The sequence below is a fragment of the Prunus avium genome, chromosome 1, assembly GCF_965620075.1.
Source record: "Prunus avium chromosome 1, drPruAviu1.hap1.1, whole genome shotgun sequence".
Taxonomy (NCBI): Eukaryota; Viridiplantae; Streptophyta; class Magnoliopsida; order Rosales; family Rosaceae; genus Prunus; species Prunus avium.
Genome location: NC_142284.1, coordinates 41,217,783 through 41,239,089, shown reverse-complemented (window position 1 = coordinate 41,239,089; position 21,307 = coordinate 41,217,783). Strand labels below are relative to the sequence as shown.

The window sequence follows — 21,307 nt, the reverse complement described above, 5'->3', positions numbered from 1 at the left end:
CTCCCGACTGTAATTGATGGAAACCAACCAGAATTCTCACGTTAAATCCAATGTAGCCCAACCTAAGTCGTTAAGAAGCTTACTAGCTGATACCATGAAACTATGATTCAAATTTTGTACCAAAATTGTTACATCAAAATCTCTGTTTTTGTTTGAAAGGTTTGTTACATCAATTTATTAATACAGTTCTCGAACAAACGAAAACCAATATATGAATATATACCAGGTCATTTGCTGACTTTTATTTTTTCAACCTTGACTATCCATCTCAATTGTGCTACGTCCAGCTTCCTTTATCAGGTTTTCTTCTTTTCGAACTGGCCTGAATTTCTCTCCTCTCACCATCTTTTCATCCTCCTTTTCCTGTGTTCTTCTCGTATGATCTGGCAACCTTCCAGCAATCGCATAAGTACTTGATAATAGCATTGAATTGGTGGGATGATCATCATTAAGTTGTATTAACACTCTCTTTACAGTTTCCCCAAGAGCAACGTTCCCATAAACCCTGCAAGCTGAAAGCAATGCACGCCATGCCGTAATGTCACTCTTGATGGGCAAGCTTTCAATTAGTGTATGTGCTTCCTCCAGCAATCCTGCACGACCCAAAAGATCTACCATACAACCGTAGTGTTCAACTTTTGGCACAAATCCATGCTTGCAAACCATTATCTCAAAACATCTAACTCCCTCTGTCACCAGCCCTCCATGGCTGCAAGCACTTAACACAGCCAAGAAAGTGACTTCATTAGGTTGGCACCCCTCCTCTTCCATTCTATAAAACAGCCTTATGGCATTGCCTGCCTGCCCATGAACACCGTAACCCGAAATCATGGCTGTCCATGATTTCACATCTTTGCTTTCCATGCTTTCAAAGATGTCAAGTGCCTTCTCCAAAAACCCACATTTAGCATACATATCAACCAGAGCTGTTCCAAGAACCGCATCCAAAACCAAGTTCTCTTCTTCCACATAATCCTTAATGCAACTCCCTACACTTACAGACCCAGAAGCAGCACAAGCCGAAAGCAGTCCTGCCAGTGTAGATGAATTGGGTTTCATTCTTTCAAGTCTCATCAACCGCAACAAAGCTACTGCTTCTTGTACCAGGCCACATTTTGCATACTTATCCACCAAACAATTCCATAATACAACATCCTTCACAGCAACTCCATCGAAAATCCGACGTCCTAAATCAATTTGCCCATTCTTTGCATACATATCAATCAAAGCCGTAAGCACATGTAAATCCGAACAAAAGCCAATCTTGATGCAGTACCCATGAAGAGACTCTCCTCCAAGGTAACTTCCTAAATCACCAATGGCAGACAAAAGGTTCAAAACGGTGGTAACACTAGCTTCAAAACCGTTCCTACACATTTGCTTGAACAAATCTACAATCACTTGAGGCTGAGACACATGAAGATAACCGCCCATCAAAGTATTCCATGAAATCAAGTCATTTCCTTGAGGAAACTCATCAAACAACTTATGTGCATCTTCCATTTTCCTAGAAATACAGTAAAAATGCAAAAGGGTATTCTTTACATTGACAAACATCCCATGCCCAGACCTCACAACAATCCCATGAATCCCTTGACCGGTCCCAATGGCCAATTCACGAGCGCAAGCTTTGAGCGTCGTGATGAAAGAGAATTGGTCTAGCGTGATATTTTGAGCCCTCAAGTTATTGAAAACACGAAAAGCATGCGTTGGATCATCACTGATGGAATAGCCTCTGACCATGGTATTGAACATGAAGAGATTTGGGTTTTGTATGTGGTTGAAAATGGAGGCCGCATATTGAATGTCATGAATGGAAGAGACAAGAAGCTTGCTCAATGTGAAAGGAACGCAGTCGAGACCAGTCTTGACCATAGAGCCATGGATTTGAGAGATTTCTGAGGTTTGTTTGCAAGATTGTAATAGAGAAATGACCTTCAGATCGTCGGGGAACACAGAGTGGTGTTTGGGCCAAAGCTCGAGTCTATGCCCCAGACGTGAGGACTTGGCTAACAATGTCATCAGCCATGGGGTACAGGCACCAGCGGGAGCGTTTGAATTGTTTTGAACTGGGGCCAGGAAATTAGGCACAATATATTGGGTCAAAGTGGAGACCAAATTGCATATAGGTCCTGAACCCCAACTAACATATAAATCAAGTACTTTTTTACTTCAACTAACTAATAAATCAAGTCTATTAATCAAATGCTTTTTTAGTTTTATATAAGTAATTAGGATCTTGGTTTTAGGATTATAGTAGGTATGTTATCAACAAAATGTCATTGTTATCGATAACATGCCATAAACAGAAAAGTGTCGATGTGTTATCGATACATGATCCATAATATTGAGACGACAACGGACATTTTGCACACTTTATCTTGTTCTTAATTTTGGGTTTCAATTTGGATTGAAGATGGAGCGTAATGACTACTCTCTCGAAAAGTGACGCAATTCTTAATGAATAAGATTGGCCATCAAAAATGAGATTCCTCTCTTTCTTCTTTTCACCTGTTTTGGGACCATTAAACTAAAAGTTCATGATATGACCAAAAAAAACTAAAAGTTCATGTGGTAACAAGTCAACGTGACTGATCTGATGCACCATTAAGTTCTTTTTCGCAAGCAAATATGCAAGGGGTTATCATGGAATGGAAGCCTTTGGTCATTGGTGAGTGACTACGAAACCATATTGAAGGCTTATAAGATAATATGCCATTCAGAAGTTGGAACTGCAGGTTTGAAGGAAATCCATACATTCTTTCACTTAAATTAATTGCACTTTCAGTTGCCTACAAGATGGTATGATCATACATTGAGAAAGCCAGAGATCAAAATTGCAAGAATTTCTACGGTAGCTAGGATAGGAATACTTTCGACACTGATATCTCTAAACAAAGGAAGGTCATTACTGCCCAATCTCCGAAATCTCCAAGCACAAGGGAATATATGAACATAGTCCAAAAGCAAACTACCTCTCCTTAAAGGGCATAATGCTGCTGCCGCTCATTGCACTGTTTTCCTCCTTAAAGGGTTGGGTTGATGCATCGGATAGACTCGGTAATCTTGTAACAGAACCCTTCCCTTTCCTTGCATTTGGCCCTAGCTCCTCTATCATGTATTTCCACCCATCAATTGGTCTCCTCCGGCTAAATATGTGAGTCTTGATAAAACTAGCAATCTGCATGCCAATGTCAGATAACTAATAGTAAGAAAGGAAAGACAGGTAAGAGATGGCAATAAGATTAAGATACATGTAATGAAAGAGTAAATTCAAACTCTTTTCGGCAGAAAAACTGTAGGTGTGGTGCCATTATGCAGAAAATACTGGGAGACACTGTAGCATCATTCCATAGATAAGAGTCAAATTTCAAAAGTTCTCTTTTACCAAGTCTGATGCACCACAGCCATGTGCAACACTTGTACACCCTTGTCTAAGATTTGATATAGATTTATACAGACAATCTGAAACTTGGGATTAATCTTACGAGTTGCGCTCTTCATTTATATTATGCTTACACTCGGAACATACTGTATAAAGGAAGAAGGAAAATACAAGTCTGTTTGAGTGTATTTACACACCTGAAATTTATTGTACGCAATTCGACGCTCAAACTCTTGGAGAAGAATATCTTCTTCTCTCTGTGTCATCTCCCATACGTTTCCATCCTTAGCCTTGGATGTCGTTTCCCAACCATCCGGTTTGTTTTTGAAGTCGGAAGCACTTGGGACTTTAGAGTTTTCCAAATCGTTGTTGGCAGAATCAAAAATGCTGCAAGTATCCCGATAGTACACCCAACAAGTAAATTAACAAGCAGCCTTCAAAACTTTTTCTATGAACATTAACACATACAGATAGTAAAGAATGCAGATTTAATCCAGTAACATCAAGAAAAAAAATAAAGACTTGGAAAACAATCAATCAGACTCAAAGCATTAAATCATAACAAATGAAACAACTACTGAACACTGGGTACGTGAGCAAGTGAAACATCTCAAATTCGACACAGAACCCACAGGGTATTCATATCAAATACAACAACCAAAACCCAATCCACATACTAAACACATTAAAAATGAATACACAAACTGCATACAAAACAGAGTAAAAAATGAGAAAAAGAAAAAAGAAAACAGAAGGAGAGCATACTCGGAGCAGCTATCGAGCAATCGCTCGATATCGTCCCCACCACCGAAAGAATTCGAGTCGGCCAACTTAGCCTCCTCTTGCTTCTCAATCTCCTTCATCCAAAGGCCAGCATGAATCCTCTGTTTCTTGACCCTATAGTCCTTCTTAATACTATCCAAGCTATAAAGCGACGACCCATTCTCAATCTGCTGCTGTTGTTTCTGCGGAATTTCCTCTTTGGGTTTTCTTCTCTCGTTCCAATTCTCATTCATGTCCTCCACGAACGCCTTGGTCTCCAGGTCTGCGTCTGACGGAAGCACTACGCTCGACTCTGAAGACGAGAAATTGACGTCGGTCTCCCATGGAGCTCTGCTACTACTTCCCGAGAGGTCGGGCGGGATCCAGGCGGTCTCCCAGGCGGCGTTCCAGTCTTCGTCGCCTTTCTTTGAGTTGGAGGAGAAGGGTCTGAAATTGGTGCTGGATATGAAAAGGGTTTTGGTGATTGTGCACGAGAGTCTCTGGAAGTCGGTCTTTGTTGCTATGCGTTTAAGGGCCTGCATGGCTTTTGGAGCCAGTGAAGAAAATCAGAGAAGATCGAAGAAATGAAAGCTTAAACCCTTGGTATTGTTGTGAGAGAAGCAGAGACACAGAGACGAAGAAGACCACACGGGCCGAAGTAGAGCCCAAAATGCTCAATGGCCTTGAATTCTTTGTATTGGGCCATATCAAATTAAATTTGGAGGAATTCTATGGACACGCAAAGGCTAATCTCTGGACACCCACACCCACCCATCCAATTATTTTTTCACAATTTCTGAAAAAGCAATTAGCCTGCGAAATATCATGTCTTTTGATGACTTGTATTTCATTTTTCATTTTTATTTGTTTCGCTCCAACAAATAACTCATGGCTGGTGGGTTACGTAAGTCAGGGAATGGGCCACCGGTAGCCCACTGGGTTCTGAATTTTGTATACTGTTATGGTTAAAGCCGTTTTTCACTGAGGTAGATCCGGTTGACAAATAAGAGTTCTCTTTATTACTTGGCTTAATATGCCTATATGTGGTTGCTTGCTACGATATTGAATTTAGATTACATATTCAAATAAAAATCAAATTTGATTATTGGTGTAGATTAACGATGTTGACAATACAAGCATTTCCTCCCATAGTAGTATTATTGAAGATGTGGAAACACCTCGCCCCCAAGAAGGAACTCTGGATTTGATTGGTTGTGATGAGTATCATTCGTTCCTCATTAAGATTTTTTTAAAAGTGGAAATTTAAGAGAGAGAGAGAGAGAGAGAGAGAGAGAGAGAAAAATAGACTGGAGAAAGGGGCTGATCGCCATCAAACTGCAAGTTGCAAATAATTAAGGTGGTGAGTTGTGTCTAACACAAGGAAGAAATTAAAAAAGTGGTGGGGGCAAAGGCATTTCAACATTACGTATTCATTGGTCAAAATAGTGAGTCCGTCTCTTTTTATATCTAAGTTTCAATTTTTTTATTAGAATAATTCAGAGCATCATTTACATTATATAAAAAAAACAACAAATGCATGTCTCAGGAAGCTTCCTACCACTATTTAGTCGTATCTTTAAATATAATTAACAAAGTCGTACACGTACTTTGGTAATGGTTCTCTCTCTCCATTTATATTTGTGTGGGGGGGAGATTTAGAATCTGTTCCAAATAGACCCTCAGCCAACCACTGCTCAATCAATGACTTGTATAATGGGGGTATTACATTTGTGTGTCTTTGTTTATTCATTAATTTCGTGTGATAATGGCATGCTTCACCCATCATCCCCATGATCTTTATCTTACATTATTGTGCATACAATACAATGATGCTTACTTTGATACAAATTTCTTTTTTAAGACCTAAACAATGGTGTGCGACTTTATCGTAATATAACCATGGGAATGGAATGGAATAATTTGTTGATGGTTTTCTTTGACTAGACGCTAAGCGTTATGGAGTGTAGGTGGATATATGCATGGTTCATCATTTACATTCAAATTATTATTTGAATCATTTAAATAAATAAAAATATAAAGTAGTCAAAATCCAACCGAAAAACACATTAATAAGCAAGTCAAGAAAATTATATTAGTCGCTTACCTTCATAAGTAAGGCATTTTAGGACATTGACGCAACACAATATTGAAATAAGACAACTTTTGTGCTTATCTTTCTTATCACGTGAATCATAAGACACTGATGAAAATTTTGAGAGCAAAACTAACGTATGAAAAACATAGTCCAACATGTGGTTCTAAAATTCAAAATTGGAAAAAAAGCGGGTCATTTGTTCAAAGACGTTGGAATAAAATTTAAAGTGTGCAAGTCATGCCGCCGAGTGTAGGAAGATAACGGGTACGGCACGGTGCTTGGAAATTGTCGTAAAGTCTACTCTTCTAAACCGGGTCCATTCCATTTTCCTGAGGCGCACTAAATAAAAATGGTGTCAGTTTTTCAAACTGGATTTGAGTAAATAAAAGAAATCAAATCAAATCTTCTTCTTTCTTTTATTCTACTGGTTCTAGAACTATACGTACCCTAATTTCTATGACAGCAGCAGCCAGCCACACCCATATGTCATTTTCAAAATTATCTACCTATCCACCCACGTAGATCTCTTTTTGTCTTTATTACTTTGTTATTAAGCTCAGCATCTAAACAAACAGCGTAGGCCTAATTGAGCCATGTCATTGTTGGACTTTTCTCAATCGATGCATTTTATTCTCTATACTTCCAATCTTATTTGTCTCATGACATCTTTAATAATATTTTATATTTTGGACATTTCTCAAACTATGTATTATGTGTTAGGGCATCTCTAATTCAATTCCCAAATTCTTATGTTTTGATCTTTATTAAACAAGGTTAATGAGTCATTTGAAATCCATTTATTTTCATCATTTCTTTCTTGTTCAAATATTGGCATACATAAATTGTTATACGCAATTTTACCATACAATGTCATCTATAGATTTAACATCCCTCCAGCTCCATCCAAATGAACTTACGATTAGTAGACATTTTTTGAGTTCCCACTGTAAGATTATCAATCTCTAAATGTAAATGATTAAGAAACATTCTTAGTTTTAAATTTCAATATTATTTATTATTTGTTCACCTGAAAGATGAGTACACATTTTACTTGGATGCTGAAGAAGAATATGTAACCACACAAATATACTATTGATTAAATCCAAATTCATTTGCCTTCAAAGCCACATATGGTATGTGATAGCATTATATATGTGTGATGAGTCATGAATATGAAACTATGATACGCATAATAACTCTTTCACACGTAATATAAGATTATTGATCGAGAAGCTTTACCGTTTCAACTAAGTTTTTCTCGTTACGTGACGTTCCCCATAAATGCTGATATCTACTTTTCTGACCCAGTTAATATCTCTGCGGGGCCCTAAATCATGGCACCCCCAGTCTCTGTCACTCCAAATGCATCCCATGGTCCATGCCCTCCCTCCTCCCATGGTGAGGACCATCCCCTATAATATCTTCACCCCCCATATCACATCACATCACATCAAACACCTCATTATTATAGTAAATATATCTGAGATGCATATATTATATTTTATATGCAGTGGCCATGGCAGACAACGCATTGCCTCGTCAGTATCTCACTGTCTTATTAATGGGCCCCACACCTCTCGCATCGAGGACGCTCCTCCCCGGCCCCACCCTCTGGGTCCCTTGGAAATAATTTGTCGCACTAGATTTGCTTTCATCTCCCGAATGGACCCTACACCCCACGGAAAAAAGAGACCCCACCCCACATCTGGACCAGCCCCTGTTTTGCGTTCGACTCGTCGCACTCGCATCGTGTTTCACCACAACTCTCCAACCTATTTACCCGTATTTTATTTCTATTTTATATTGCACCTTTATGAAACGGTGTGTCGTCACTCTTCAATCAGTAAAGATAGCGGTGACCCATACGCGCGAAAGAAGCGACCCGTGACAAGGAAGAACAAACAAACTCATGGAGAATCCAATGTTCAAAACTTAAGTCACAACGTTAAATACGAGTTTGGTCGGTTTTACGTACACCATATGTACTCTCTACACTACAGATACAGAGGTTTTTTTTATTATTTATTTATAAATTTTATCAAGTGCGTAGTGCGCAGGGCATGGCTCATGTTAGCAACTCCCCAAACCCCAAAAGCGTCATTTCCTGCTTAAGTCTTTACTTTCCCACCAAAAGCCTAAACCCCCTTTTTGTAATTTAACGACCTCCCAACTGAAACCTCACTTGGGGTGGGGGGGAAGGGTATTTAATTCATTTAACCAAGAAATAAAATTAAGATAAAAAGGAGGGAAACTATGTTAAATAAGGGTTAATGGTAATTTGATTCAACTTGGGGGTCACATCACATCCTCTTAAAATTGAGTAATTATAACAAATAAATATAAATAAAACGGACAGTTGATGGTAAATAATGTCATAGAATTTGAATCTGTTTTCTTCTACAAGTTAATCTTCTTCTAAATAGTTGGCAGAGGACACTTGATGATATTTTTACAAAAGACGAGGGACCAAAATGAAAATTTAAAATTCTCTCCATTTTTACTATCTTGTCCCTCTTTACTTCTTAAACATTTGCCCATACAACCAAACTCCCCTAAAGATATATTTTTCTTTCCAATTTTGCACCTTCCCACCACACCCTTCACAATGAACTACATGAACAGTTCAGATTGCACCAGGGTGTAGTAGTTGGCAGCTTCATCTTCAAGCTCCCATAACCCATCACCAAAAGAAAACCCATCCAACATCAGCCCGTTAAACCCAGCATCTTCTGCATCATCGAACCCACTAAGTTCCTCTCTCTGGGGAATCCCCAGCTCATCATCAGAAGCTTCAAGAAGGTGTCTCATGACCCTCTCGCCGTCATCTTCTTGCTCATCCCCTTCCTTCAAAAACCCTGAGTTTGTATTCGAAGAAGAAGGTGAAGAAGAGCCAGAGGAAGAGGAGGCATATCCTTCAAAGGCTGTAGCAGCTGTGGAAGCTGAGGACTGGTTAATTTCTTGGTCTGCGTCGGAGTTTGGAAATGCAGTGAGAGGCTCAGAGGCAGAGTCAGAGGAGAGCTCTTGCTGAAGGGTTGTGATAATGGAGGACAAGTCTTGTGAGGGTTCCTCTTCTTCTTCATCGAGAAGAGAGAGTATGTGGTTGTAAGACTTGTGGCGCTTAGGGTCCTCGCAGTCGTCTGCTAGGGTTTCTTCCCTTTGGCGCTTTGAAGGTGTTTGGTCAGCCATAGCCATGACAGAGAAGAACAGCAAAAGTAAATTGTAAGAGAGAGAAAGAGAGAGAAGCGAGAGCAGAGATAAATAGAAAGACCAAGTGGCTAGGAGGAAGAAAAGGCTTTGATGAGAGAGAGTAGGGGATGGAAAGTCTTTATATAGAGAGAGGGGGGGAAAGTAGGAGGTCCGGTCAAAAGGGCTCAAAATAATGGAAGCTGCGATTATTTAATGCATTTTTTGGTGTTGTGTTGGATGGAAAAAGATGCTTGGGTAACTCATTAAAATAAAAATATAAAATATGAAAAGTCATTACAAATAGCTGAAATATTATTAATTAATGATATTGTTTACTGCGTGACCGTTGGATTGGCTTTTGGTGTTGTCGAGGAAAATGTGCGGTGGGTGATTGAGATGAGGAGGAGGAGGAAGATATCGAGGCCCCAAAGATAATGACAAAAGCAATGAGGAAAAAGAGAGTAATGACATGTCAGCGGTGAGTGGTACGAGTGGCAGATCTCTTTAAATTATTTCTTTAATGGTCCCGAATTTTAAGACGCAGAAAAAATGTGAACTTTATTATTTCTATAAATAATAGATATTGCTGACTATACTTTTACTTTTATTTTATTTTTGGATTTTTTTACAACGGCTACGATATTTATTGAATATGAAAGAGTAGTTGCGAGCCACGTGTCCTGACGTTAATCTACCTTGACGGTGGATCTTAATAATTTTGTTTTTTTTGTTTTTTTGTTTTTGCTTGCCATGGATGGCATGGCAGCAGGAAAAATGGTGTAAGCTTTTAGCCGAGGCATGCGATGTGACGTGTTTCATGAGAAAAACTTATAAAAGGGAGACACTAGTGTGACCTATTTTAGGGTAATAACTCATTGTCAAGTGATTTTGCTTTTTTATGGTGGCATTTTTGTTATATGTAAGTTTATCTCGTATTTGATGGAGATAAATTGTTAATCTAATTAATTTTATTTTAATTAATTAATATATCTAGCTCCAATTACTAGTTAATAGCATCTCAAAGGGCGATGCCAATTACAAAATGTTAAATTTAATTTTGATGGCTTATGTGGTAATTTGATACTTTGGAAGAAAAAAAAATAACTCTACCCAAAATGCCAAATATCATATTTTTTTATTATATTTTTATAAGTAAATGGGACTCATATATGATGCATAAAGTTTAAAAGAAAGTAAATGATAATGGGTGGGATCCATAATTAAAAAAATATTAAAATAATATTTGACATCAAGTTTTTTGATATGTTATTTTTTATATATCTTTTTCGGGATTCCGATCTTTAAATTCATATAGGATTTGACTACTCGGTTTGAACAATTTTAACCTTCAATTTTTATCATTTTATATTTATGTGGCAATTTGACATATCGATTGGAGATGCTTAGCAACAGCTGCAACACTCTGATTTTTTTATGTCGAGACGAACACACACCACAGAGATGAAGATAAGATTTGAAGAAACGACGGGCCAGACGAATTAATGGTTACTAAAAAGGCTGTATTCAAATGTTGCAGTGCATAAAATCCAAATGATTCTATTTTTATTACTCCAATTTTGTTTGTTTTGGACTGTCTCTGTCTGTCGCTAGGGTTTTTCTTCAAAACTTCCAACTGGAAAAAGAGAGCAAGCCCCAGTCGGCAAGACAAAGTGGGAATTAAAGAAAGAAAATTATCGGTTTGGTTTATACTTTGAAACTTTAGACTTCAAAGAGACAGTATGTGCATTTTTCTTTGGCACAAAAGACACAGCGGCTGAGCTCCCAACAAAGACCCTAGTTTGGTGGATTTACCATGCATTCTCAACCCGTTCACATTTACTCGGTATCATCATTCGGTCGGCCGCCCCTAACTCAGCCAACCAAACAAACCCTCCCAAAAGGATGCTCAATTACCATCCCCTACCCTTCTGGTATGAATCCCATGAAACAAGATAGATGGTGGATGAACATTATTATTAAAGTCAAATTAATATACCTTTTCTATTGTTCTTGAGTGATAGAAAAATGAAAAGTCGGGTCAAACAGTTTTTGTGGAGCATTAAGAAATCAGAGATCTAGAATCTCGAATTGGAATTGGAGTTTGAAAAATTCTTTGCTCATTTTCATCTTTACAACTTGATCTTGTTCAATAATGATAACATATGTGTCATTTGTTTTCAGAAAACTTGTTAAGCATGCAACCATATATTCATTTATAACACGAATAACAAATTTTCCTGTAAAATTTATGATTCATTAGAAATTTATCTATTCCAAAATACGGGTCCATAATATTAACTCGTTTTTCTTTTAGTCGCTGCTTATTATTATTGAGTTGAAACGGCGAATTAGAATAAAATATATTTAATTATGTAATTAAAGAAATAGACACATAATTATACATACGTACGCTTCTTTTCCTTTTTCTATATCAATAATCAACGCCACTTGCCATGTTAAAAGCGGTTCCTTAATTAGATTATGCCATGCTTTAATAATCAATCTTGATGTACATACCCTATGTTTTTATATTAGGCCGGCCGGGCGTATTGAAGAAGTTGCTCATGAATTCCAGTAAAGACGACAAAAGCCTAGCACCGATGCCAACTTCCCCAAGTTCTTTTTCATTGATTTAACTTACATCATTATGTTATCTTGTCTATTTCTTTAACCATTTAGTTTGCGCAACTGAGTTTAAAGTATCAAAGTCTGCATCTTAGACTGCACGTATGTATATAGTGTATAGAATATAGTATTTTCATGTAATTATTTAATGAATTTTTAAAGTCACCCTGACCCAAGATTAATTAATGAAATGTTTAAGTAACCGAGAAGGTTCATGTTGAAGAGTTGATGCTTCATGCCTGACCAAATTATTTAGTTAAAGTAACCCCAAATATAGGGGCATGGGATCTTAATCACGTGGACTGTTGCGTTAAATTAATCTCACTTAAATATGTTAAACCCAAATAATATTATTTTGTTTCGTTCATTATGAACAGTTTGTCGAGCAGGAATTAAAGTCATCCTCTAATCCTTGGCAGTGTCTTATACATATATATTAGATTTAGATGTTCAACTTAATTATTGAGATGAAATAATTACGATTTGTAAAAGGCATCCCAAGCAACAATCAAGATTAAGAAAATGGGGACACACTTCGCTTTGTCTGGATTATGCTGGATCGCCCCGCTTCTTTATTTTTTTAATTCATCTCATGTTCTGACCAATAGACCTCGGCATTTTCTATTCCAAATAAAAATATGCCATAAATGGATTATCACTTCAACTCATAAATTTCTCAGTTTTATTCAAGAAAATGGAGGATATAAGAATCGAAATCTTCTTGTTCGTGGAGGGCTTAAGTTAGAAGCCCCCGCTAATTTTTAAAAAGCCATCGAATATAGTAAAAGGTTGATAGTTTGTAATAAGTTTTTAGTTTGAGTAGTTAAAAGCGTTCACTCGCTCGTATACTTAGAGGTTTTGCTAATATTTAAGTTTAGGGTTTAGGTCTAAATAGGATAATGGAGATTATCGACCACTCATAATCACAAGTGCAGAAAGCTCAAACATTAATTAAATAGCCTTCTAGGAAGATTTTTTTCTCCTTCCAGCTTGAGGTTTGACCAGAAAAAAACACCAACGGCAGATAAAAGAATGAATATAACTGGGGACAAAAGGTATGAATCGATTTATAGATGGATATATCCGAATTTTGAGAGAGAGAGAGGAACGTGCGACATCTGCCAAGAGGAAAACTCAAAAGATCCATGTGGGTGTGGGTGTGGGTGTGGGTGGAGGTCATCTTCTGAGTCATCTGCTGGTGCAAAGCACGTGGTGAGTGAACCTAATTTCACTTTCTTTTGCAATTAGTGCTTCATGACATAATCCTCGTAACATGGATCTCCTCCCTTCCTTTTGGTTTAATTCCCAACAACTGCGTTTGAGGGCTTTGAGCTGTCACACAAACACACACATTAGGTGTATCTTGAAATGAATAAATAAAGAAAAGCTTATAATAAAATTTGATTTTAATTTAGAAGTGGTCTGGTCTGTCGAATGGTGAGTCATAATAAATGGTGCATGAAAATTTGGTTATAAGTTTCCATAATGCGTGTTCCTCAACCACTTGGCAGATATGGACCATATGATATTCTTCCTAGCTTTTTTCTGATTACAAGTTGTATGCATAACATCATCATGTTATGTTGTTGGTTGCATGGCCTTCCTCTTCCTCTTCCTCTTGCTTGCAGGGTTCAATCATGTCACTCACTCTTGTCTTGTGCTTCTGGGGTTATGCCTATATTTTATATATATACACACACAACACAACTGTGTAACTCTGTTCAATAATGCACATGATGTCAGTCCCCCCAATCTTTCTAGCTAGGTCAGAAATAAATTATTCATCATTTTATTAATGCATACAGAACAGAGAGAGGGATCAGAGATCTATCTATGGGAAAAAAAAAAGGGAGGAAAACCATTGCTTTCATGGATATGGCAAAACAAATATGTATCTTCGTGGAAAAAGAAAATCCACTAATAATGGAGAAAACCACCCAATGCTTGGAAATTGGAATTTGGAAATGTCAAAATCTTACTAGAAATTCAAAGATAAAGAAATGCGACAAGTCAGATTTGTTGAATATTCTTAGCAACACAATTTCGTTAGAAACTTCAACCATAATGAATTCAACAAGGTCGCTTAAAATTGTAACGAACTTGTAGCTCAAGTAGTTAATGTTAAGAGTAGTTATCTATGCACCCGAAGTTTTGTATTTGAATCCCCTCTTCCAATATCTCTTTGCAGTAATCCATGCACCCGAGAAAAAAATAAAAAGTGGCCCAAAATTAATTGTAGAAGAAGTTTCTTAGCAACACAAATGGCGATTTCTTACTTGTTAAAACAAATGACAAAATCATAACATATGTTGAAATAAAATGAAATTGAGTTACTGGAATTCGTCATGATTTATTAACAATTCAGGCTGTTAATTCGTAATTATAGAATAATCATGTGGCACCATCACTGAAGGTTCTCCGCCGTTGATGTCAATTTCATTCATTCTTTCAATCACTGGAGCGAATCTTGTAGCTAGTCTCAGCACATGATTTATAGCTGAGTTGATATTCCACATAGGCTCATAGCATTCTAGATTATTAGGCACTAAGTGTAGTGATCATATCTTTGAAGATCTTAAAAGTCCAAAACCAACCCAAGAAAAAACATGAAATGTGGGTGTCACTTTTTTTCGGCCCGACATAGTATTGAGGTGTCACCTAAGCATAGGTGCTATATGCTCTTCCCATGACAATGCTCTCCTCTTTTCTTTGTGGTAAAATTGGGGACAAAATTTAGGGTAGATGCCTCTGCAAATTCGAATATCCCTAATATATATTACGTGGGTTTTTAATACGTGTAGTTGAAATTTAAAGTAAGGGCTCGCTAATGGGGTCTAAATCAGTGAAAAATTGCTTTGATTTGCAAACCAGAGGTCTTAGGTTTAAATTCTCATGGCATTATAGTTGTGCAGAGAGGCTATGATAAGGAGTTTAAATTGAGGAGGCTATTTGAGGATGTCAATCTCACCATCAACAAATGTAAAGAAATCATCAGACTTAAACATTTTAAATGTTTTGATGGTAGGATTGGCCTCCTCAAATAGCCTCCTTACTATCGCTTGTAAGAAAAATAATAAAAAAAGATAAGGGCTGCTTCCCATAGATTAATTACCAGAAGACTAGAAAAAAAGTTGGGATATTTAGGTAGGGGGGGGGGGTACCTTTTGGAGGAAATGGGCCATCCAGTCCAATATTTTAAACCACTAATTCTTATCAGATATTTTATGCCACCACCCACCATTGTCTTGAAAGATACTATAAAAAGGAGAAACGAAATCTGCTTTTTTTTTCTTACCATCTCCCATCCCATGTTCTTCAATTAGTGGGAGAAGGACCTAAAAGCCATTATTAGGGCATCAAAAGGAATTTAAATCCATGGTGATGGTGGCCTTATCCACCACTAAAGAAATAGCTGGCATTTGAACTTTATGTTTGATTATGGGCCACCTGCATTATGCACTAACAGTTGTTAACTGCTCCTCCTGGAAAACATGGACTTTTTTAAGAAGTGGTCAATTTAGACATTATAGAAGAAACCCAACACAAGGGCCAATTAGCGACGCAGCTGACGATTTTCTTGATACATATGATTTACATTATAATTTATATTCCCTTTGACACCTGACCACCTGGTTTTGATTAGACAAAAACCCAAAATGGAAGACACAAGTTGATAAGTGTGCTGTTTCATACGTGTTGTTGTGTGTTTGATTTGCTAACAGTGCAGACCATATCCATACCGTATGATCTTCACTCCAGGTTGGGTCAGGTTTGGTTTCTAGCCCCTGCAATATCATATCAGCTTACAGAAAACGATTGTTTTTCATAGGGTTAACCGTTTTATTAGTCCCTGAACTTAGACTCGATTTGCATTTGAATTCTTCAATTTCCAAAATCGTTCCCGTGGTCCTTAAACTTCACTTTTGTTAGGACAAATGATCTTACTGTCAATTTTGTTAATTTTTTCTGTTAAATACAAGGGTAAAATGGTATTTTTTATATTAAAACCAAAAATTAAAAAATATATATATATCTTTAAAATTACAATAAAAGAAAATCAAATAAAAAACCAAAAATTAAAATCAAGTTTGGGGGAGTAGAAATCAGGATAGAGGGGGAGAGAGAGTGAGTTTAATTTTAATTTTTTATTCATATTTTAATCAATTTAATATAAAAATACCATTTTGCCCATGCATTTAACAGAAAAGTTAACAAAATTGACGGCATGACCATTTGTCCTAACGAAACTGAAGTTGAAGGACCATGAGAATTATTTTGGAAATTGAGGGACTCAAATGCAAATTGGGTCTAAATTCAAGAACTAATAAAACAATTGTTTTTTAGATCAGTAACTTGTTGCCACTTTGATATGTTTTCCCTAGCCAATCACAGTATGCTATGCGTAATAACTTTTACACGTAACAATCTGTAATCGGGGATAGTAAAACAGTGCTATCCCCATTTCATACAAGTTTCTCTCATGAAAGTTAAATTATATATTAGGCAAGTACGAACCACCGGACTTCATTTAGCATGGATAGTAATCTTTTGGGGGGCAAAAATCGTATTGGGCTTTATTGAGAATCCAAGCTTAGTAGCAAAACCAAACTTCAAGTCTGATTAGAAGGCCTCTATGGGCTGTAAAAGCAGAGGCCATATATCTGGTTATATGGTTTGCATATGAGAAGGTGACAAGCCCATTTTGGAGCTATTGGACTAAGTTGCAATGCAATGGTCAATTTTAGGAGCGCACACACATTTTAAGAGCCCACGAATTGTTTGTGTTTTGGTTTCACCTTAAAGCTTGCAAGTTGTTTTGTTGTTTGTTTAAAACAACGTTCCGGAAAAAAGGTTAAAAAACAAAAGGAAAACAACTTATGAGAGCATTAGACGCCACCCTACTTTATCATCCACTAAACAGGATAAAAAATAAAGGGAGGGACCATGGTAGCCCAAGTTGAACAGCATTTATAATCATAATTTTCCTAATCAACACAGAAGAAACAGATAGCTATCTTATCATGTCCAGCAGGTTAAAACGTGCATAGACATGACCACATCTATCTCTTGTCTGATTAAAAAAGCAAGTCAACGCGTGCTACTTCATGGAAATTCTAAACCTAACAATCAAATCAGAAAAATGCATAGCAAAAACAGAAGAACTGGGTTTCCAACTTCGAATCATACTACAAAAATCAACACGCAGTGAAGAGAAGACGAGCATAATCCATTTTTTCTCTTGCGAAACTTCAAGTAAGACGATTATCGTAGACGAAACAAAAAAAAACTTTGGATGAAGATACAAGTAAACTGAAATCATAGCAACTTGTTTGTTTGTTTTTAGAGTCACAAACCAGAAATTACTCTTTGTTCTTTGAGAAGAGCATCGAACAAGATATATAGACAACTATATTTAGAAGCAACAGTAACACTAACACACAAGAAAAATAACTGATTCTCAAAAGGCCAGAGTCTTATCATGACTAAAATTTTATACAAGGAACTCCTCCTATGTGCCTCCTCCACCAGCTTCTCGGAATCCATAAGGGCCACAATTAGCAGACGTGAGACATTCTTACTTCCCAATGGAGTAATTTGGTTTTGCCAATAACAGGAAATGTTGCGTACATCATCACATCTTTCGACAACGGCTTTCATCACATCTTCAGATAGAATCAAGGCTTACATCATATTACTTTTTGTTTCTTGCCATAAACGTTTATGAAGAAAATTAAATATTTCACATTACAATTACAAGGGTAAAACCAAACTGGACTTTACTAACTCACATAAATTTAAAAATGGAAAGTTGCAAATATATATCACCTATCGATTTCATCAAGTAATGTAATCAGACATAGCCAGCATCAAAGATAACAAACCTCTCAGAATTTATTTCCTCTTTGGAAGACAACACAAATACAATTAAGAAAGGGAAACTCATACAACTAGTTGTGTGTATTTAAAAAGCTTCAGCAAGCAATATACTGACAACCTACCAATGTGTTGGTACTTCATATTATTGAACCTGTTCCTATCCTACATGATGCCACCCTTTAAAATTTCTCATGTCACTAAAAATGGGGGAAGACAAATTCCATCGGAGGAAAATCAATAGAAGTTTGAAAATGAAACTGAAAAAAGGAAAAAAAAAAAAATTACTCAAGATTTCATTCCAAGAAAACATTCACTTGAATCTTGAGTAAAATCCAAAATTCTTCCCCATTCTCCCCCACCCCGAAAGGGATTTAACAATCAAAAGAGAAAGGGGGGGAATTACCAATTAGCAAGACTCCTGTGTTGAGGGACAAACCAATCTTATACATCCCAGTTTTCAGCATCCCATCACAGCACAATTATAGACAAAGTTACCCAATTGCTTTCGCGCAAGTAAGTTCCACTGTGGAGGACCTTCACTGGGAACCCATGCATTGATCTCGATGAAACCTTCACCTAGAGCCCTAGGCCCTCCAATAACTATAAGCCGGTCTCCGCAAGCCCTGAATGCAAGACCCCAACCATTCATTGAGACTGCCCGCTCAGGCAATCTCCCTACTGTCAGCCACAGTCTTCTCTCTTTGTCATATTTCCTCACCTCCATGTCAGCATAGTCGGCCGCATACAATTCATTATTTACCACTGCAACCAGAGGCGGTGCCTCACCTGTTGCAGGCATATCAGGCTCTCCGGCTGCACCAGTACGTCCGGGAGACATGTTAGGTATTTCTGTCCATGTTTTCGCCTTTAAATCATATTCTTCCCCACATGTAAGAACCTTTGAATCACTTCCCCCAATCCCACCAATAACATAAAACTTTTCATCCATAAAAACCCCAGAACACATCTTCCGGGGTTTATTCATGCTCGGGAGTGTCTCCCAAGTCTGAGTCTCGGAATTATATAGCTCTGCGGAGCTAAGTATGCTTCCCAGTGAGTCACAACCACCTGCCAAAATTGCGATCTCCTTAAGGCTAGCAGACCCAAACAAGCATCTTGGGGCATTCATCTTCATTCCAGAAGACCAAGAGTTTGTCAAAATACTATACCTAAAGATTACATGGGAAGTCACCTCCTTACCAAATACAAGAAGCTCAGTTCCCACAGCCAAAGACTCCTTATCTGAACACATGAAACATTCATTGGACGTCATTCTCGGCAAGTGCATCCACTGGCGTCGGTTGGGATCAAAGGCTTCCCATTCAAGTAGGTGGCAAGAGAAATAAATCCAGTGCTCAATCACATCATTCTGCCTCCTCAGTTTGTAGAGCTCCCCGGTCCTAACTAACGAGCGGAAGCTCTTGTTCAAACAGGCAATGGAACCATAATCAGACCTGGAGCACCGAATCAGGCAGCTGATTGAGTTGTCCCGACCAATCCGATGTATAAGGGAATCTGAATCCGAAGGAACCCCAGCTTGTTGCTGGTCCTCGGATTGCTCAGATGAAGACTGGGTCGTCTCCACCATCTCACAACAATTCAATAGCTTACACAACTTCCTTTCTCGACGCTCTTGGTCATCTTCACCATCAAATCCTAATGGGCGCTTGCCATTTGCAAAATCTTCGAGACGGTAACTCATGTAAGGCCACTTGCTTTCTGGCTGGCAAGAGATGGAAAACACCCTCGAAAGCAAGCAGGACCGACCCTCCAACATGTCTCCGCGAAACAATCAATGGAAAGGCACCAAATTCACAGACCCAATACTAACCAAAGCCTCTTTCTGGGTAAAAATGACAAAGTCCACAGCTAAAATCTAACAATCCAAGCCCCCAAGTCCCTCAGGAAACTCGGTCAAAATACAGAGGCAACCTATTCAGACAGAATTGAAACAAATTGAATTCAAACGAATGTTGGATTTTCTTTCTCAAAAATATTTTTTTAAACAATGTTTATCACTGATTGCTTGAATTAAATGACGAAAGTCCAACTTTTTCAGCACTATCTGTCAAACTTTCAGCTTTCCGAATCCAATCAACCAACGATCAAGCTCAATTATATTCAGGATAACAAAAAAAACCTAATCTTTCAATGATTTTTTTTCTTTTTTGCCTTTTTATATATGTGAGAAAGTCAAATTGCCTATATTGGAGCCAAAATCATGGAAAGGGAACCAAACGCTAAACAAGAAATTCCCAGAAAATCTAAAACAAAGGTTAAAGAACAAAATGAGACAACTTTTTTTCAGGATAAGAAACAAAAATCCTTTGTATATGAAAAAAATGAAAATTGGGTTGCTATTTCAACATAAAAAATTTGTAAACCCAACCCAGTGATACAAAGTAGCAAAAATTTATCAATATCAGAACCTAATTTTGAACTTCCAATTGAACCAAAAACAATAAGCAACCTAAAACCCAAATTAGATCTCTTCACAATTGGTGATTCATAACAAACTTGTTTATCCAACAAATTTTCTCAAAGCAAAGTAAATTTATTTATTAAAAAAAAAGAAAGGAAAAGAGTAAAGAAATGCGAGGGACTTAGTGACTTACGGATTGGATAAGAAGAAAAAGAAGCCGGTTGGAATTTTCAAAACTTGGCAACCTCTCTCTCTCTCTCTCTCTCTCTCTCTCTCTCTAACTCCAGTTCTAACTTCTCCCTTTAAACTCTGTGTCGTGTGTATTTGCTGTTTCTGTTCTTCGCGTTCTGTCTCCCTAGTTGTCCTTTGGATTCTCTCTGCAAATCAGAGAAAGCTCTGAGCTTCGGCTTTGGAGCGAAATCTTTAGTGAGGCCCCCCCTTTATCTCTCTTAAACCATTCTTTTTAACATTTAAAAATAAAAACAAAATTTTGGTTTTTTTTCTCCGTTTTTAATATTTCTACGTTATTTTTAAGATCCTAAAATAATATTATCTTATTGGTTAAAATAGATGGGAGGGGAGAGAAAGAAGATGTGATGCAGAAGGTGGTGGTGGAGGTGGAGGTGGGGCCCTCTAAAAGCCTGATAGGTTCTCTTTTTTGTGCTGAGGTCGCCGTTATGAAACCGGCAACAGGCTAGAGCCGGTAGAGACACGTGTTGACTGGGGGCAGACTCATGACTGTCTTTCTCTGGTGTCGACGGGCTGTGAGACGACTCCGTAGCTCTTACGTCTTTTGCAGCCCGCGAAAGATCCAATTTCTCGCTCTCTCGTATGCGTTTAAGTCAATTTCTCGGACTTTCCGGTTTGCTTCTTCGGCTTTCGTATTGGAGGCTGCGATAGTCTGCGATGCATGGGATGAGGAGCTTCTTACACTCGTTGCTTTTTTGGTGGTTAC

The 21,307-nt window shown here is 37.7% G+C and overlaps 4 protein-coding genes across 5 annotated transcripts; all 4 read right to left on the bottom strand.

Annotated features, from left to right (window-relative positions):
• Positions 1-90: 90 nt before the first annotated feature.
• On the bottom strand, positions 91-2,113 carry LOC110751326 (Pentatricopeptide repeat (PPR) superfamily protein). The gene has a single exon (XM_021951774.2). It carries the CDS (start codon positions 2,020-2,022, stop codon positions 250-252), a length of 1,773 nt encoding a protein of 590 aa, XP_021807466.1. The 5' UTR covers positions 2,023-2,113; the 3' UTR covers positions 91-249.
• Positions 2,114-2,739: 626 nt separating this feature from the next.
• On the bottom strand, positions 2,740-4,807 carry LOC110751424 (mucin-like protein). The gene is made up of 3 exons (XM_021951896.2): positions 4,151-4,807; positions 3,583-3,772; positions 2,740-3,181 (listed from the first exon to the last, which is right to left on the bottom strand). Exons 1-3 carry the CDS (start codon positions 4,687-4,689, stop codon positions 2,972-2,974), a joined length of 939 nt encoding a protein of 312 aa, XP_021807588.1. The 5' UTR covers positions 4,690-4,807; the 3' UTR covers positions 2,740-2,971.
• A 3,791-nt stretch (positions 4,808-8,598) lies between these two features.
• LOC110751412 (uncharacterized) lies at positions 8,599-9,552 on the bottom strand. Its single transcript, XM_021951885.2, has one exon. It carries the CDS (start codon positions 9,432-9,434, stop codon positions 8,853-8,855), a length of 582 nt encoding a protein of 193 aa, XP_021807577.1. The 5' UTR covers positions 9,435-9,552; the 3' UTR covers positions 8,599-8,852.
• A 7,795-nt stretch (positions 9,553-17,347) lies between these two features.
• On the bottom strand, positions 17,348-20,869 carry LOC110751425 (F-box/kelch-repeat protein SKIP11). Of its 2 annotated transcripts, XR_002525854.2 has the most exons (3): positions 20,546-20,869; positions 18,334-19,862; positions 17,348-17,716 (listed from the first exon to the last, which is right to left on the bottom strand). XR_002525854.2 is itself a non-coding variant. In XM_021951897.2 (2 exons), the coding sequence occupies exon 2, from the start codon at positions 19,705-19,707 to the stop codon at positions 18,388-18,390; it is 1,320 nt and encodes a 439-aa protein (XP_021807589.1). In that variant the 5' UTR covers positions 19,708-19,862; positions 20,546-20,869; the 3' UTR covers positions 17,923-18,387. The 2 variants fall into 2 exon arrangements, 1 of the variants encoding a protein (XP_021807589.1); XM_021951897.2 differs by lacking the exon at positions 17,348-17,716 and having other exon boundaries at positions 17,923-19,862.
• Between the last annotated feature and the right edge of the window lie 438 nt (positions 20,870-21,307).